General features: G+C 43.0%; 1 protein-coding gene across 1 annotated transcript in view; it reads right to left on the bottom strand.

Moving 5' to 3' along the window:
- Positions 1-394: 394 nt before the first annotated feature.
- kif16bb (kinesin family member 16Bb) overlaps positions 395-14,813 on the bottom strand; it is a 42,206-nt gene continuing 27,787 nt past the window's right edge. Inside the window, exon 21 of the mRNA XM_071522137.1 lies at positions 395-708. Coding sequence (XP_071378238.1) covers positions 395-708 — 314 coding nt within the window. The remainder of the gene's footprint in view (positions 709-14,813) is intronic.

Consider the following 14,813-nt stretch of genomic DNA (forward strand, 5'->3'; position numbering starts at 1 on the left):
CTGTCCTTACTGTGAGCTTCTCTTTCAAAACAAGGTGGTTGGGACATGGGCTGAAGTGAGAGTGACGGCCATTCTCCAGAACATTAGTCCGGTATGCGCTGACTCCCTTAGGCTTGTGAGCTGCACCTAGACAGACTTCTCCAACTACAACCCAGCCAAGGTCAAGTCTTTGGGCGTAAGGGGCATTGTTTGGCCCATTACGCTGGTCTCTTACCTTGTGGACTTGTAAGACATCCCGGCCAAGGAGAAGGAGAATCTGTGCATCAGGGTCAAGTTCAGGGATGAGGTGAGCAATAGGCTTGAGGTGGTGTTTGGCAGCCTCAGGAGTAGGTATCTCTGACCCATCATCCGACATATGGTCGCACTCTATGAGTGTGGGAAGAAGCACGCCGAGTCACATCTCTGTGACTCCAGCACATGTGCGCAGAGTGTAGGGAGAATCTGCGCTCTCGAGGTTGAACAGGTCAAAGAACTCGGACCGAGCAAGAGACCTATTACTCTGGTCATCGAGTACAGCATAGACTCTCCTCGATCTGTCCAGTTGTCCTTCTGGATGCACCTTTATGAGGCAGATTTTAGAGCAGGAGCGGGAGGTATTGGCTTCACCACACACTTCTGTGCATTTGGAGAGGATGTCAGGAGAAGCCTCTTCCCTTTCCTCCCCGCCGTGCTCTGAGTCAAGGTCTTTGATGGTCCATGGAGCTGGTCCTGGATGAAGAGCTGTGACATGTCTATTGCTGTCACACTCTTTGCACTGAATGGCCGTTTTGCAGTCTTTAGCCACAAGATCGGTTGAGGAGCAGCATCTGAAACAAATCCCACTCTCCTTGAGAAATGCTTTGCCTTCCTCCAGTGTCTTAGCTCGGAAGCCTCTGCATCGTTTGAGGGGATGGGGCTTTTTGTGAATCGGGCACTGCCTGTCGACGTCCAAGTTACTGCTGGCGGTCTCTATAGACTTGGTGGCAGGTATTGGAGTGATCTCTGTTTTTGTGGGATAAGACTTGGCCTCTAAAGTGTGTGTACCTTTTCGCAGGGTTGTCTGGCTTTACTGCTGTCATGCCAGATGAGCTGATCATTACGAATACGGGCCTCTCTGTAGACAAAATCAGTAAAGAAGGAAAATGGTGGAAACTGGACTTGGTTTTGCAGCTGGTACGAACTGCCTTGTGTCATCCATTTCTCTTGAAGCCTGTATGGCAGTTTCTCCACTATTGGGTTAACACCCCGAGATGTATCCAAGTAGGCGAGCCCAGGCAAATAACCCTCTAGTTTTGCTGACTCCAACTCCCTTAACAGATCGCCAAGCTCTCTCAATTTGAGAGAGCTTGGCCCCCCAAGATTTGTTGCCAATCTTGGGGAACCTCTCAAGTTTGTCCAAAAGAGCCTTCTCAATTGTTTCAGGTGACCCATAGCACTCCTCAAGACGCATCCATGCCAACCTGAGCCCAGCAGCAGGGTTACTGACATGAACAGCTCTGATTCTCCTAACCTGCTCTGATGACTGAGGACCTAACCACCTAGTTAGAAGGTCAAGCTCTTCATTGCAGGTGAGTTTCAGTTCTTGTATGACATTCATGAAGATCGATTTCCAACCCCAATAATTGTCTGGACGGTCATTGAACTTGATCATCCCAGAGGTCGTTTATGCCTGTGTGGTCAGGAGCAGATGACTGTGGTGCTTGCTTCCTAAGAGGGGATGTGTGGGGCTGAGGTCCCTTCAAGGATGAGACACTGTGTGGATGGATCCCAGGGTAATATTGGGCAGCTGACTGATTCATACTATGCACTCTGGAGTAGCTAGCATGGTGCTTGACATAAGCTGGAGTGGTATTCAGTCCATCCTCAGCTGTATGAATGGGAAACATAAAATATGTTTCTGTGTCCTTGTTTTCAGCTGTTTTGATGCACACAAGTCAATACCAAAAGCATCGCCACAATAGGAATTTTATGCCATCAATTTGGCAACCCTATATTCCATAGTGTTTCTCAAGTGCCACAAGTTGAAAATAAGTTTTTAATGGATCACAGACTCGCCAAACCTACAGAATGTGCCAGGAGTCTCCCGGAGTCGCCCTGATTTTTGATCAAATTAGATGGCAGCAATTGAAGAAATATCAGGATATTTTTTATATTGCATGAATCTGTTGCGGAGCGGTTACTATGAAAAAGCAATGATGCACAAGTGTCAGCGGACTGTCTCTCTCTTGTCGAAAGCATTTGTCCTAAAGAATGAAGATAGCCTCACCTAGTTTGACCCATGTGTGTTTTGTGGGTTGATATTATGCATGAGTTAGCCTCATCACTTTCTGTTTTGATTGTAGCTTACAGGCATGTCAATGCAAACAGCTAGACTTTAATGGTACTCACTCAACCCCAGGGGATCATGATACACATGGCAATTTTTGGGGCAATACAGATAAGCAAAACTCTCACTCATCAACAAAATGAGCCACTGTCTTAAAATCTATTCAAGTGTTTCCTGGCAACAGGATCTTCCTATGTGATTAAAGCAACTACACTAGGCAACTTATTGGCCGCTGTCGCCCATCACTATTGCCAAAAAAAGTTGCCACTAACTTAAAAGTAACACTTGTGCTGAAACTCAACAGAGACTCTTGTGTGTGAGATAAAATCCATTGGTAGGTTTTGCTGATGGCTTGTTGGTTGATGACAATACTGCAAAGAATTACATTTAACTGATTATTTTCACAAATAGTTTTATGACTTGGAGATCACGTCTTAGTGAGAAGACAGATAAGCTTGATTGCTTTTGGATTTCTCCCTTTGCTTGTCAGCACTGACAGGGCCTTGGGGTCCTCCAAAAATTATATCCAAGGACTGTTGCCGTAGCAACAGGCTCTAGTAAGTGCACTCCTGCATGCATCCAGAGTAAGGTGAATGGAGTTTAGCCATTGGACATTTAAAATGAATGGATCATCCCAACCACTGATTTAGCTCACTCACTTTCCTGAGGAAAAGTAAGTAAGACAAACTCATGACCAGCTAATTTCAATGACAACTTAAATGAAAATATTTATAACATTAGCTAAAATAAAATGTAGACATATGGTATTCGCAGAGCAAGTTCTAATGTGACTGTGGATTACAAGCATTTCACATGTGTGCTATAGTTTAATCTTGATCCTGTTTGCTAACTGTAGGCTGTTGGTCTTGTTAGTTAAAATAATGCTGGTGAGCCAGTGAGGGGCAGAGCAGGAATATCTAACCACTGGGTCATTAAATTGTCTCGCTCCTCTCAGAATTCCCCACCAGCAAACCACCTTCCTCTGTTCCATGGGTGTTATTAGATTCATTTCTCACTGAGGACAGCCTTCAGTTAACAGTGAGGAATGGCCTGCTTATGTGGTAAGCATATGATGAGTGTGGTTCTGATGTGAGACGCTGTGACCCTTAAGTATACACTGTATGTATTTATTAATTCACAGATAAGGGTGGAGTGCGCTGCTTCCTTCCCACCAGGATTCATTATTTTCTATTCCCAACTCCTGCTGGTTATGTTAATGTATCATGAATTTCCATAACAAAATCAGCATCAAGGTAGGCAGAAAATCACTTCAACACAGCATGCAATTTAAATTTGCTATTTCTCAACCAGTCATTCAGTGATGCAGTGTGCATGGCTTAGCGTAAGAAACACTAGTCAAGTCTGCAAGCCGGTGGAGGGCAGATGGAGAGGAAGGGACAAAATCTGTTAGTCAGTGTCCTTCTCCACCTTTTGACTGTCTTCAACAAGGCTGCTTTCCCCTCAGTTCCCACTGCCACTAAAGCGCTCACTGCAGAATAACTTGAAAGGTGTTCATCACATTGCAGCGAAAACCAGAACATTGTCACTTATTGTTGACATGACAGAGAATGGGGAAACCGTACAGAATGCATAACATGGGTGTTAATTCGTTTTGAAGGTGCATAATTGTAGGAAAACTTCATTAATAAATGTATGATTCATTTAGCATCATTGTCAAATTGCTGGAGCCTAGAGAGGTGCTAACGATCCAAGGGCGCTGATAGAGATGATTATAATTACACCAAACACCACTTTTTAGGCTTTCCTGTCACAGAATGCCACAGCTCTCCTGCAAGATGCAACTCACAAAACACCTCATACTGCAACACACAGGGGGAGATTTTCTCATTCACTGTTAATTGGCTCATTTATTCCTCCATGTAGAAAAAAAAGAGCAAAGAGATGAAAAAACTTGGCTAACAAAGTTAGCATGTCTGAGTGGAGCTGTCTGAATTGGAACAGACATTGACATTAATGGAGAGAGGCTAGAGCGTCTGCAGACAGTCCATGCCACCCGTCTCTCTTGTCTCCAGGCTAAAAGCTTCTTGTCACCGCTGACAACTTCTGCAATTGATTAAGTCAGTCCTGCTGACAGAAAGACACAAGGTCACAATTATGATGAATGCTCTGTTGATTTTTTTAGTATTATTGAGGCTTAGAAAAAAAGAGACTAATTCTCTTTTGTTTAGGTTATTATAATGAGATTTGGTCAGTTCACAAGTAACAATACTGTTGGTTCACAGTAAATTCAAGAATTTCATTTGTTTTCATTTCATTTGTTTTGTTTTTCCTCCGGCAAGTGATCTTAATAAAGATGTAAAAAAAAAAAAAAGAGGAGTACATTAAATTCTGTGAAATTTCCAGCTGGATGAATCTCAAACACATCACTGAACATTCCAACAACTTTTCCCACTGGCTGTAGCAAAAGGAATGAAAATTCAATTTCTGGGGCTGAATCAGTTTATTCATCACACCATTCCATTGTGCATCTATCAGTTCGCCGATCTATTAATGTAGCCTGTCAGATCTGCGCTTAGGTCCTTCTCACCGCCAATGTATGTGCGCCTCAATATCTCCCATCTCTCCAGCTCTTCACGGCTCAATACTTTCTGCTCTAATATATATGACCGATCCTCTCAGAAGCCAATTCAGAAGCTAACCACCACATTCCGCACTTCCATCAGGGCCTGATAACGTGGGCTTTGACCATCTGTCAGCCCTGTGACTGTTGGCTATAAACTTCACGCTCTGTCTTTTTATTCATCTGTTTCCCTGAGGAGAGATGCAGCCGGCGACTGAGAGCCAGAAACGGAATCAGAGAGGAGAGAGAAATCAATTACTGCCTTTGCCTGTGCCTAAAACAAGCCATGTCAGAGACCATCTACAAAGGAGGACAAAAGGGGCCGGTGGCCCCTCAAACCCCCAAACCTCAGGAGACGGGGCGGAGAGCATCCTGTCGTGAGCTCTGACATGCAGCCATCACTGCCACTAGCAGAAAATAGGCCCCTGTCACACCTCAAAATGGGATCCAGCCACTTCATGTGCAATCAGACCTACATCAGTGATTGATGACCAGAAAGAGGAATATGGTAGCTGAAGCAGAACAGTGAAACAATGTTGAATAGTAACTTTTACAAAACCTATAGCATTCTGAATCCCCAATATTGGTAAATCAATTTGCCCTTGGGCAAACATTTTGTCAGTGAAACACAAGTAAGAGCATAAGCTATAGAGGCATGTGTGTTTATAAATGCATGAACCTGCATTTCTACCATGAAATCTTCAGCCTGAAATTAAAAAAGAATAAGTGCATGAACCTGCATTTCTACCATGACCAAGTTTATGTTACATTTTTACAGCTATATTTACTTTGAACATGATCATCTCTTTCAGACCTAAATTGTCTGTTTCTCTTTCTGATAGCCCTGATAATTCAGTTTCATTCCAACGGTAAGAATCGATAAGACACTTAATTCCAAATGAAATTTGGAGTGCTTTTCTTTTCATTGACATTGAAACTCTTGAGTGATTTCCTGTTAGCTGTATACAAACTGTATGCCTCTGCAAGTCCCTGAACTGCAGGTGAGCCAGTCTACACAAACTGAAAGCCATTAGAGAGAGAGAAAAAAAAAATTTGCTGTGGTCCAATAACATTAAATGACTGACCTCACTTGCTCTCAAGAATCTCTTGAACTGGAGAAATGAGTCTGAGCTGTCAGTATTTACTAAAAGATTTTTGCATATCATAATTGCCATGGGTGATGATGAATGCTAAGTGGTGTTAGTGCCATGAAAATAACAAGGCGGAATGCAGCGCTATTCAAATACAAGAAATCCATATTGAAAAAGCAAATGACCCTATTCCACAGCGACTAGTGAGCTCTGAATTCCCCAGACATTCTGAATGACACTGGATATCTCAAGACACAGTCTGTGTTTTAAGAGGTGAGAGTCGGTGGAGCCATCCTCACTATGGCCCAGCCATTTAGATATGAACTCTATAACAAACCGGTTTATTACCTCCAGACATTTAGTCCAAACCAGCTGGTGAGGCCGGAGACAAAACAAAGCATCTGGAGGAGGAGATTGTGGAGCCCTTTCCCCGTTTGTCTGTCTGCGTTTCATGTGCGTACGTCTGTCTGTCTGTCATGGTATGTGCAAAATGTACAAATCGTCGCTTCCATCCGGGCACCGGAGGACAGCATGCCCATCAGCGTGGCATGATTGTGGGCGTGAGAGGGTCTGATTGTGGGATGCTGGAGCGTGAAGCCACTGGAGGGGGGAGAGAGGGACATGGCAGGGGCGAAAGGGGCGAGAGGGGCGGGCTGCAAGAACGGAGAGGAAGCCCAGCTGGCGGCCGCTTCTAATTGGGCTGAGCAGGTTTCCATGGCTGACCAGACCCATATGCAGCGTGGATCTAAGAGAGAGAGGGAGAGGGCCACAAGCAGAGGAGCAGGGCAGGCCAGGCGGTAGGGGGGGGTGAGAGGGGGGAGTGGGGGGGGGGGTGTAAGGCGTGCAGGCGGGCGAGAGGCTGGTCACACTCCAGCAGTCACAGCCTCTCTGTGACAGGGGGGGCAGAGAGAGCCAGCTGTCACCCCCTGACAGGAGCGCACACTCCTCCATGTGTACAGATAACACAGGCTCAGCGAACACACAAAAACAGAAGCACAACAAAAAGGGCCGCTTATGAAACAACTACTTTAATCAAGCCATCCGGCAGGTTCCTAGGGAGGGAGTGAATCGGCCAAAAAGCAAAAAAACAAAAAACAAAAAAGGGAACATGAAAGACAGAAAGGGTCCTAATGAAAAGAAACAGGGGCAAAGTGTGTTTCGCTCTTCCTGCTGGATATTTACTGCATGGCATTGGAAACAATTAGAAGCGATTAAAATGGAGGTGAACTGACAAGGGGAGTGTGGATCCCCCCCCCACCCTCCTCCATGCCAGTTAGATGGGGGTGTTAGTGCGTGTCGTGCTCAGGGGGCGAATCGATTCCCTTCACACTCTCAGCAGCATTAATTAATGATCTGTTCTCTGTATTGTACAGTGACTGGCTGTCACGCTGTACTTTCTTTCCTTACTTCGCTCCATCCCTGCTTCCCTAACTCTCCTGAGTCGTCTCCTTTCCCTTGTACTTTCTCTCCTTTTATTTCACAAAGACATGACAGAAGAACACAAATGCACTTAAACATAAACGCTGACACAAACCATAAATGTACCAATAAGGATTATAATATTGAAACAGAATATATGTTTCCATGGAACATAAATTCTGGTGCGTCATTGTTTTTATTTATTCATTCCCTTTACAACCGAGCAGATGTCTGGAGGGCAGACCACAATCCTGTTTATGAGAAAAGAGAGAGAGAAAACAGAGACAAGGAAGGTAGGACGTCGAAAGCGGTCCCACCCGTGGCTCACTGCTGCCCCCTACTGTATTAGCAATGGTGTTCACACTTAATGTACCAAAGCGAGCCTATCCTTGACATAAAGGAGGTTGAATATTGTCAGTAAGTTGTTAACAAAAAAGTATTGTTTTTTTTATACCCTGGAGTCTCAGCTTTGATTTCTGTGTGTGTGTGTGTGTGTGTGTGTGTGTGTGCATGCAAGGATGGTTGTTATGTCTGTACTGTCTGTACGGTTCCTGCCAAGTAGGAACAGTGATATTTGGATTTTCTTTGCATGCCAATAAAGTGCTGAAATTCTGAACTGAAACCATCACTTAGGAAGCCTAATTATGTGAGCCTGTGTGTGAAATATTTGTATTACAATGTATTCCTGCCCACTCACACTGTCATGCGTACGCCTGCATGCCTGTACAGGCGGGGGGTTAGAATGATTGGAGTGACTGTAAGAGTCTCCAGGGGCCGAGAGAGACGGTAAACTAAGCCATGAGAAAAATCAGATCACCTTGAATTTGCATAAACAGTCTTCAAATGGCTGCGCAGAGGGTATAAGTGTTAGCCGTCCAAGCCTGAATAACTCCCAGTCGTGGATTAGTATTGGGTTCATCCAGGTCATTTAACACTTAAAGACAGTCCCCAGGGAGCCCATTCATGTTGGACAAATTGTTTTGCCTTTATGGCAGCTCTGCTCTCCACAAGGGTGTTAGGCGAGTTCGGAGGAGTAATTTTCCGCCTGTAGTGAGGGACACTTTGCACTCTGTTGCCTCGACGCAGAAAGCAGGGCCATATCAAAACACAAAATGGCACCTGGAGCAACATCAGCACCAATTACATGGAAATAGTCCCAGTCTGGGTTGAGGTCCTGAGGATGGGCTAAAGACACTGGGAATAATGAGTGAATACCTTTCGCTTCCTTCCTTGTGCTTTAAGCGAAGCAGGCATCTCGGAGACCGCTGAGATGAAAAATGGGACGTGGAACTTTGTGAACCAGCCTCGAAATGTGAAAACTTTGCAAAGGTGTAAAGGCTCCTTGTCAACTTGTGAAGGAAGGCAGTGAAAAAGTTATGCAGAAACAGTGTGAATGTGTGTGTGACCCAGAGAAAATTGCCTCTGTCAGTTGACTTTGTCTTTGCGACATGGAAGAGGAGAGCAGGGACAGACATTGCTACGTCACACTGCTGAGTGGGATCCACTGCTGCCTTGAAAAGATGAGGAACAACTCTCTCAGATGAATGTATACTTCCTTTTTGTTTTAAGTGATGCAGTAAGTCACACAGATGAATGACATCTGATGCAGCAGTGGGCAAAGACATGCTGGAAGCTCAGACAGGTGTTAGCTATTTTATTTCATTAGATTCGACTCCCATAAGGCTTCTAAAGTTTCTTTGGATCTCACTTGCATCAGGTGAGCCAGCACTACTTCTGGTCCAAAGCAGTGATTATTATCTTTGCAGAAAAGCATTTGGAACAAAATGCATCCCCAACTGAATACAGTGTGACTGTAAAATAGATTTGTTGCTAACTAATTATGCATTTCCCATGCAATTTATAACACAGCGATGCCTGCAGTAACACTTAACTTCTGGAGCTTGATTAATGGCACCATGCTGGAGCTGTAAGCCTAGAAATAGGAGCTGTGGAGAAGAAGCTCACATCGCCAGCATCAGCAGTCTGGACCCGCTCCTTCTGTCACCGCTCACGCCCGCTACCCATAAAAGTAAAATGCAGCAGGTTTGGAAAACAGCCTTGTCCTGTTTGTCAGAGGGCTTGTCGTAAATAGCGTTATGTGTCAGGCCCCGGGGGAGAAAGCCTTGGTGATGGAACTCATCACCAGCGTGGCACTTCATCTGGTGGTGCCAGCCACACGCACGGCGAAGCTCTGTATCAGCTCGTACTCATCCACTGCACTGCAAGGTGATAACACTTTACTTAAAGGTGCAATCGGTTTGATTTTTACAGTAGGCTACCACAGCACAAAATGACCATAATATATCTGCAGGGGTTTCATAGGGTGGTTGATCAATACCAATGACTCAACAATTACTTCACCAGGTGTGGAGATGTCTGGCTTTCAAAACTCACATTCCAGCCCGTTCTCCGTTTTGGAACAAGAGCTCTCACAATCCTCCCATCTACTCTCCACACATTCCTTTCCCCTCACATTTTCACCTGCTCCGCGATGGAGGACGGCGCTACGAGCCAGCAAGCGGCATCGCAACACATTTTGCTCTCAAGCCAAAAAAGCAAATGCCAAAGCAGTATTATCACTACAGTATTTTGCATTGTGATAGTTTACCTCTTCTCTAGACATTTCTGTTGCGTCTCTGCTCTAATTAGGTAGTTTACCTGTCTCTTTTGTGAAAATGCAGCTTTATTATTATTCTAAACTGTGCCAGAGACTTAACAAATACACAACACGTGAAACCATTTAAATCACATTACTGGCCAATGTCAGTTCATAAAATAACACTTGTTCCTGAGTAATATTTTTTTCCTCTGCATCAATTTATATCAATATATGTTTTGCTAGTCCACTTTCTTATGACTTTCACACCTCACACTACATCAGCAGAATCAAATCAGACTTTTTCAATGGGGTCTTTTGAAGCTTTATGAAGGGAAGCGTTCACATTTTCTGTCGCTCCATGTTCATTTTGAAAAAGACCTACAACTGACAAACAGAATAATGAAGTCACGACTTAATAAAGGATATCCCGCACACCGCTCTTGCTCAACACCACCAGAATTTTATTCTTCGGATCCACCAGGACCTTCGTCAGAGTATAGACGCACACTTTGACGAAGACAATAAACACAATTCTGGTGCCGTTGAGCAAGAGCAGTGTGCAGGATATCCTTTATTCAGTCGTGTATTCAGCTTCTTCTCCAAAGCACCTGTACCAAACAATACGGCTGGGTGTGCAATGCTTTTTTCACAGAATAATGAACTCAAAAAACACAATGGAAGGCAGAGTTATAGACCTCATTCTCCATCTCTACATCTATTCAGTGTGAAACCTTAACATATTGTGAGCATGCTCAATATTCACCAGGTCATGCGGACTGCCACAGCCCTGTGTTAGCTAGACAATTAACTTTGTGCTTACATGCTCAGAAACACAATGTAATCTATGAGAATTGTCATAAAAGAAGGTGCTAAACTAGCAAGTTCAGACTATACAAATCAGACTATTCTTGTGAACGATTTACTAATCTAACTTAATAGCGCTCCATTGACTTGGGCCCAGACTGAAATCAGCATTAACATTGTGATGGTACAATCATTCGCTTCACAATGAACTGAGAAGTTTAAACGCAGCTGCTGCAGGAATAGAAATGTGACAGAGCCATTCAAAATGAACCATGCTGACATGAGCTGCATATACAACTAGCAACACCATCTGACTATCACCTCTGCTTATCACCCACTATTGCTAAAGCCTGCTCACAGTGAGCTGACACTTCGATTGGAGACCCACAAATGACTATGGTTTACTGAAGGGCAAGCAACTATTACAAAACACTAAAACGTTTCAGCTAGTACTGACCAAAAAAAGGATTCTCTCCAAAAGGCAGCAAATCCCACAAAAAGCAGTCAAAGCCTTAATGCATTCATCGAAACGTGTTTGCATTCTGTGATGGTTGTGTGCCCTTCGATTAAGCCCAATGCAAGTAATCCATCATTTTCAGCTTACTCTTATTTGTACGATGTGCTTCCTTTTACTCCTTTTTGGGGATCTCCTATGGAAGTGGAGTGTGTTTTGGTCCAGCACACACATATTTGATTGTTGAAGCTCAGTCTCTTTCTCCCCAACTTCTACTGGAGACTTAAGAAAATCATTTAAGAGCAGAGCACATCCCCTCAGAGCAGCTTTTCCTCTGTGCAACCTGCTGCACAGCGGCTTTATCTTCTCTTATTATAGGATGTTTAAGAGCATAATCATAAATACTTGTGGTCTCAAAGGACTGCAGCACCTCGCCAGCAGCATAAATGTGAATTTGAACACTTTTCAAGGTGTAACCTGGTATGCTGCTGAACTCTGCATTCCATGAGTGAATACAAGGGGTGGACAATATAATGGAAACACCACAGGAAAAAGGACTTTGGAGTAACTTGATCACAATGGAAGCCAATTAGCAGTATGTGTCACTGATAATCACTTTTCTAGTTTTTTTTTAAAGCAGCATGAGATAGTTCCAAATGGTCTGTGCCCCTATTGCATGCACATGCATCAGTCACAAAAACTGCAAAATTATTTAATGTGGCAAGAGAGAACAGTTTCAAAAATCATGATACCATTCGTATTAAAGACCAACACACAAATATGGAAACCCAGTGCAAAGAGCACAAAACCTGGACTGCAGGGAAATGGAAAATAGTAATATGGTCATCTTTCACCTTTTTTACTACAGTACATTCAGACACGTTTATGTCTGAATCAAAGAATGAATCAAAGAAAATCAAAGGATGCCTTCAACCAACATTGTCTCTTGCCAACTGTTAAACATGGTGTTGGAGCTGTAATGGTATAGGCAGCCAATTCATGGGCTCATTCCCCTCTCTCCCCCAATCCTTTCTGTCTCTCTCTACTTCCACCTGTCCAATAAAGGCAAAAAATGCCACAAAAAACCCCAAACAAAACACTGTTCCCTCATATGTTCGAATATTTTAAGATGTTAACGCCTCCATACACACTGCTAAACAAATTCATGAGTGACCAGGATGAAGTCAAATGCCTTCCATGGCCTCCCCAGTCTCCAGATCTAAACATCATTGAAGCTTTATGGGAAGTTCTGGAGCGCAGAGTAGGTTTCCACCTACTTCATCCATCAAAGAAATGGAGGCTTTCTTTTTTGAAGAATGGTCCAATATCCCACAACACAAAGTTCGGGATTTGTATGACAGCAATCCAAGGAGGATTGAAGCTGTTCTGAAGGCAAAAGGTGGCATTTTTGCCTTCAGAATACTCCTATGTGTTTGCAATACTCCTACTCCTTATTACATTCTTTATATTAATATACTGTTAGGTGTTTCTGCTATTTTGTCTACCACTATACATATTTATCATCAATAATCATCAGCAACATCAGTAAACAATATTAAATCCAACAACACTTTATAGAGTACATTTCCACATTCAAGAAACATTAATCCAGTGCAATGAAATCTTCATCAAAATGTATTTCCAGTTTTGCTGTAGAACCTCGCACATTGCAGTCCCCAGATATCAGAATTGCCACAGGAGTGTCAGCAGTGGCAGAAATGGCAGCCTCTTAAGAAACTGCCGGGTACAGTCACAATCAACAGATGGTGAGCACTGCCTCTTCCCCCCCCAGGGCAACAGTAAAATTGAGCTTGTGAAATCTGTCACAATCCGCGGTGGCAAATGTCTCACAGTTCCTGCAAATGCTAATGAAACTCATGTGAGGTCCAAAACTGCGGCGGGGAGGGCAGGGAGAAATGGAGTGGAGTCCAATTTAAAAATGACACTGTGTGACAAAATCATCCTTCTAGAGGGCATTGAGATTTCTCTGGCCTGCGGACAGACATTCACAAATGAGCACGGCTCAAAGATGCCAGTGACATTCAGGTTGCCATTGTGAGCGTCTCCTTTGAGACTCACCCCAACAAATTCCATCAGAGGCTTGGATAAAACCTGTCTTTGCTGGCACACACATACACACTAGGCCTCATTAGATAGTACTACAGTGATGAAGTTAATTACATTGTGCTGTTTTTGACTAAAATGAATTTAAAACAGTCGGATGCACATACCAGGCTTTTAGAGACCTCCACTCAGCTGGAATCGAACTTGAAAAAGTGCCCTTGGTACAAAGCCTCCATCAAAAGAAGAGAAATCAAGTGATCAAGTGGTTTTATCTGCTAATGAACATATCCATTAGCCCTAACAATCCACATTACACTCATGGCACTTTCTTTATTCTTAATTAGCACAAATGTTTCAGTCCTCAGTTCACACAACACAAATTTGCAGCACTGCTCAGTGTAGTTGATTAAATCCTGTGAATAAAAACAATAGATACTATAACTGAGCTGGGTGAAAATGTGATGCATTCATGTGAGCACAGCAGTGGAAATAGCAGTCCTTACCTCACACAAAAACTCCATATTAGCTCGGACCCTTTCCTTTTTGGTTTAAGGGGCAAAAATGTATTCAAATAATCCATATTACTCAGATATGGATTACAGTATTAGAAATATGTTCTATATAAATATGTATTTAAAAACATAATGTAATACAATATAAAAATATCAGTATGTATACAGCATGAAATAGTGGAGCCATAAGGAAATATAATTACTATATGCAGAATATAACAATGAGGAAAGCAGGTGTAAACCGAATAAGCAGATATGTGAATTTGCAAATGTGCATCATATTCAAATTAACAAGTTTACAGATGGTCATATGGTTACAAACTGTGTTTGCAAATTAAGAAGTGGATTTAAAAAGTGCAATAAACATTGTCATATACACATGCAACTTCAGTTCAGTTTTTGGTCACAGGTTTTACGAATGGATTTCAGCCACACATTGCTTTGTCTTAACAATACGAGGAGAAACTCACCACCAGCATTAATGTTCTGTGCTGATCTGCTGGTCTGCTTTTCCTTAGGCCCTGCATTAATACCAGGTGAAATCAGAAAGCCAGCTCCTCTGAAAGATTAAGAAAAGTTCTTGGCTTAGCAAGATGTTTTTTCTTTGGGGCAAAGCTTAATTTGTAACCAGGAATCTAACTCTCCAGGCAAAAGAAACTACAGGAGATGGGGTAGATTTAATTTTGCCTGTACAAAACTGATTCCAATAATATATATATAAATACCATCAGGACCAATTTACATCTACACAGCAGGTTATATATTAGCCTTCAAAATCACTGAACAAAACAACATATAACTGAATCTGTGTGTCTATTGTGGGCAGGCAGAATGATCAAGGAAAATCGACCTGAAAAAGATTTAGCCTATTAACAACTAACTAACAAGAGAATAGACTGGGTCACGATTACGTGCTTCCAAATAAGGAGGTAAACAAATTATCCTGCATGTGCTGTCAATGACGGTACATATTAGGGCCGGAGA

Source organism: Centroberyx affinis, unplaced genomic scaffold (genome assembly GCF_046629955.1).
Source record: "Centroberyx affinis isolate AG114_WGS23_722 - 3 ecotype Tasmania unplaced genomic scaffold, CSIRO-AGI_Caff_v1 ptg000008l_1, whole genome shotgun sequence".
Lineage (NCBI taxonomy): Eukaryota > Metazoa > Chordata > Actinopteri > Beryciformes > Berycidae > Centroberyx > Centroberyx affinis.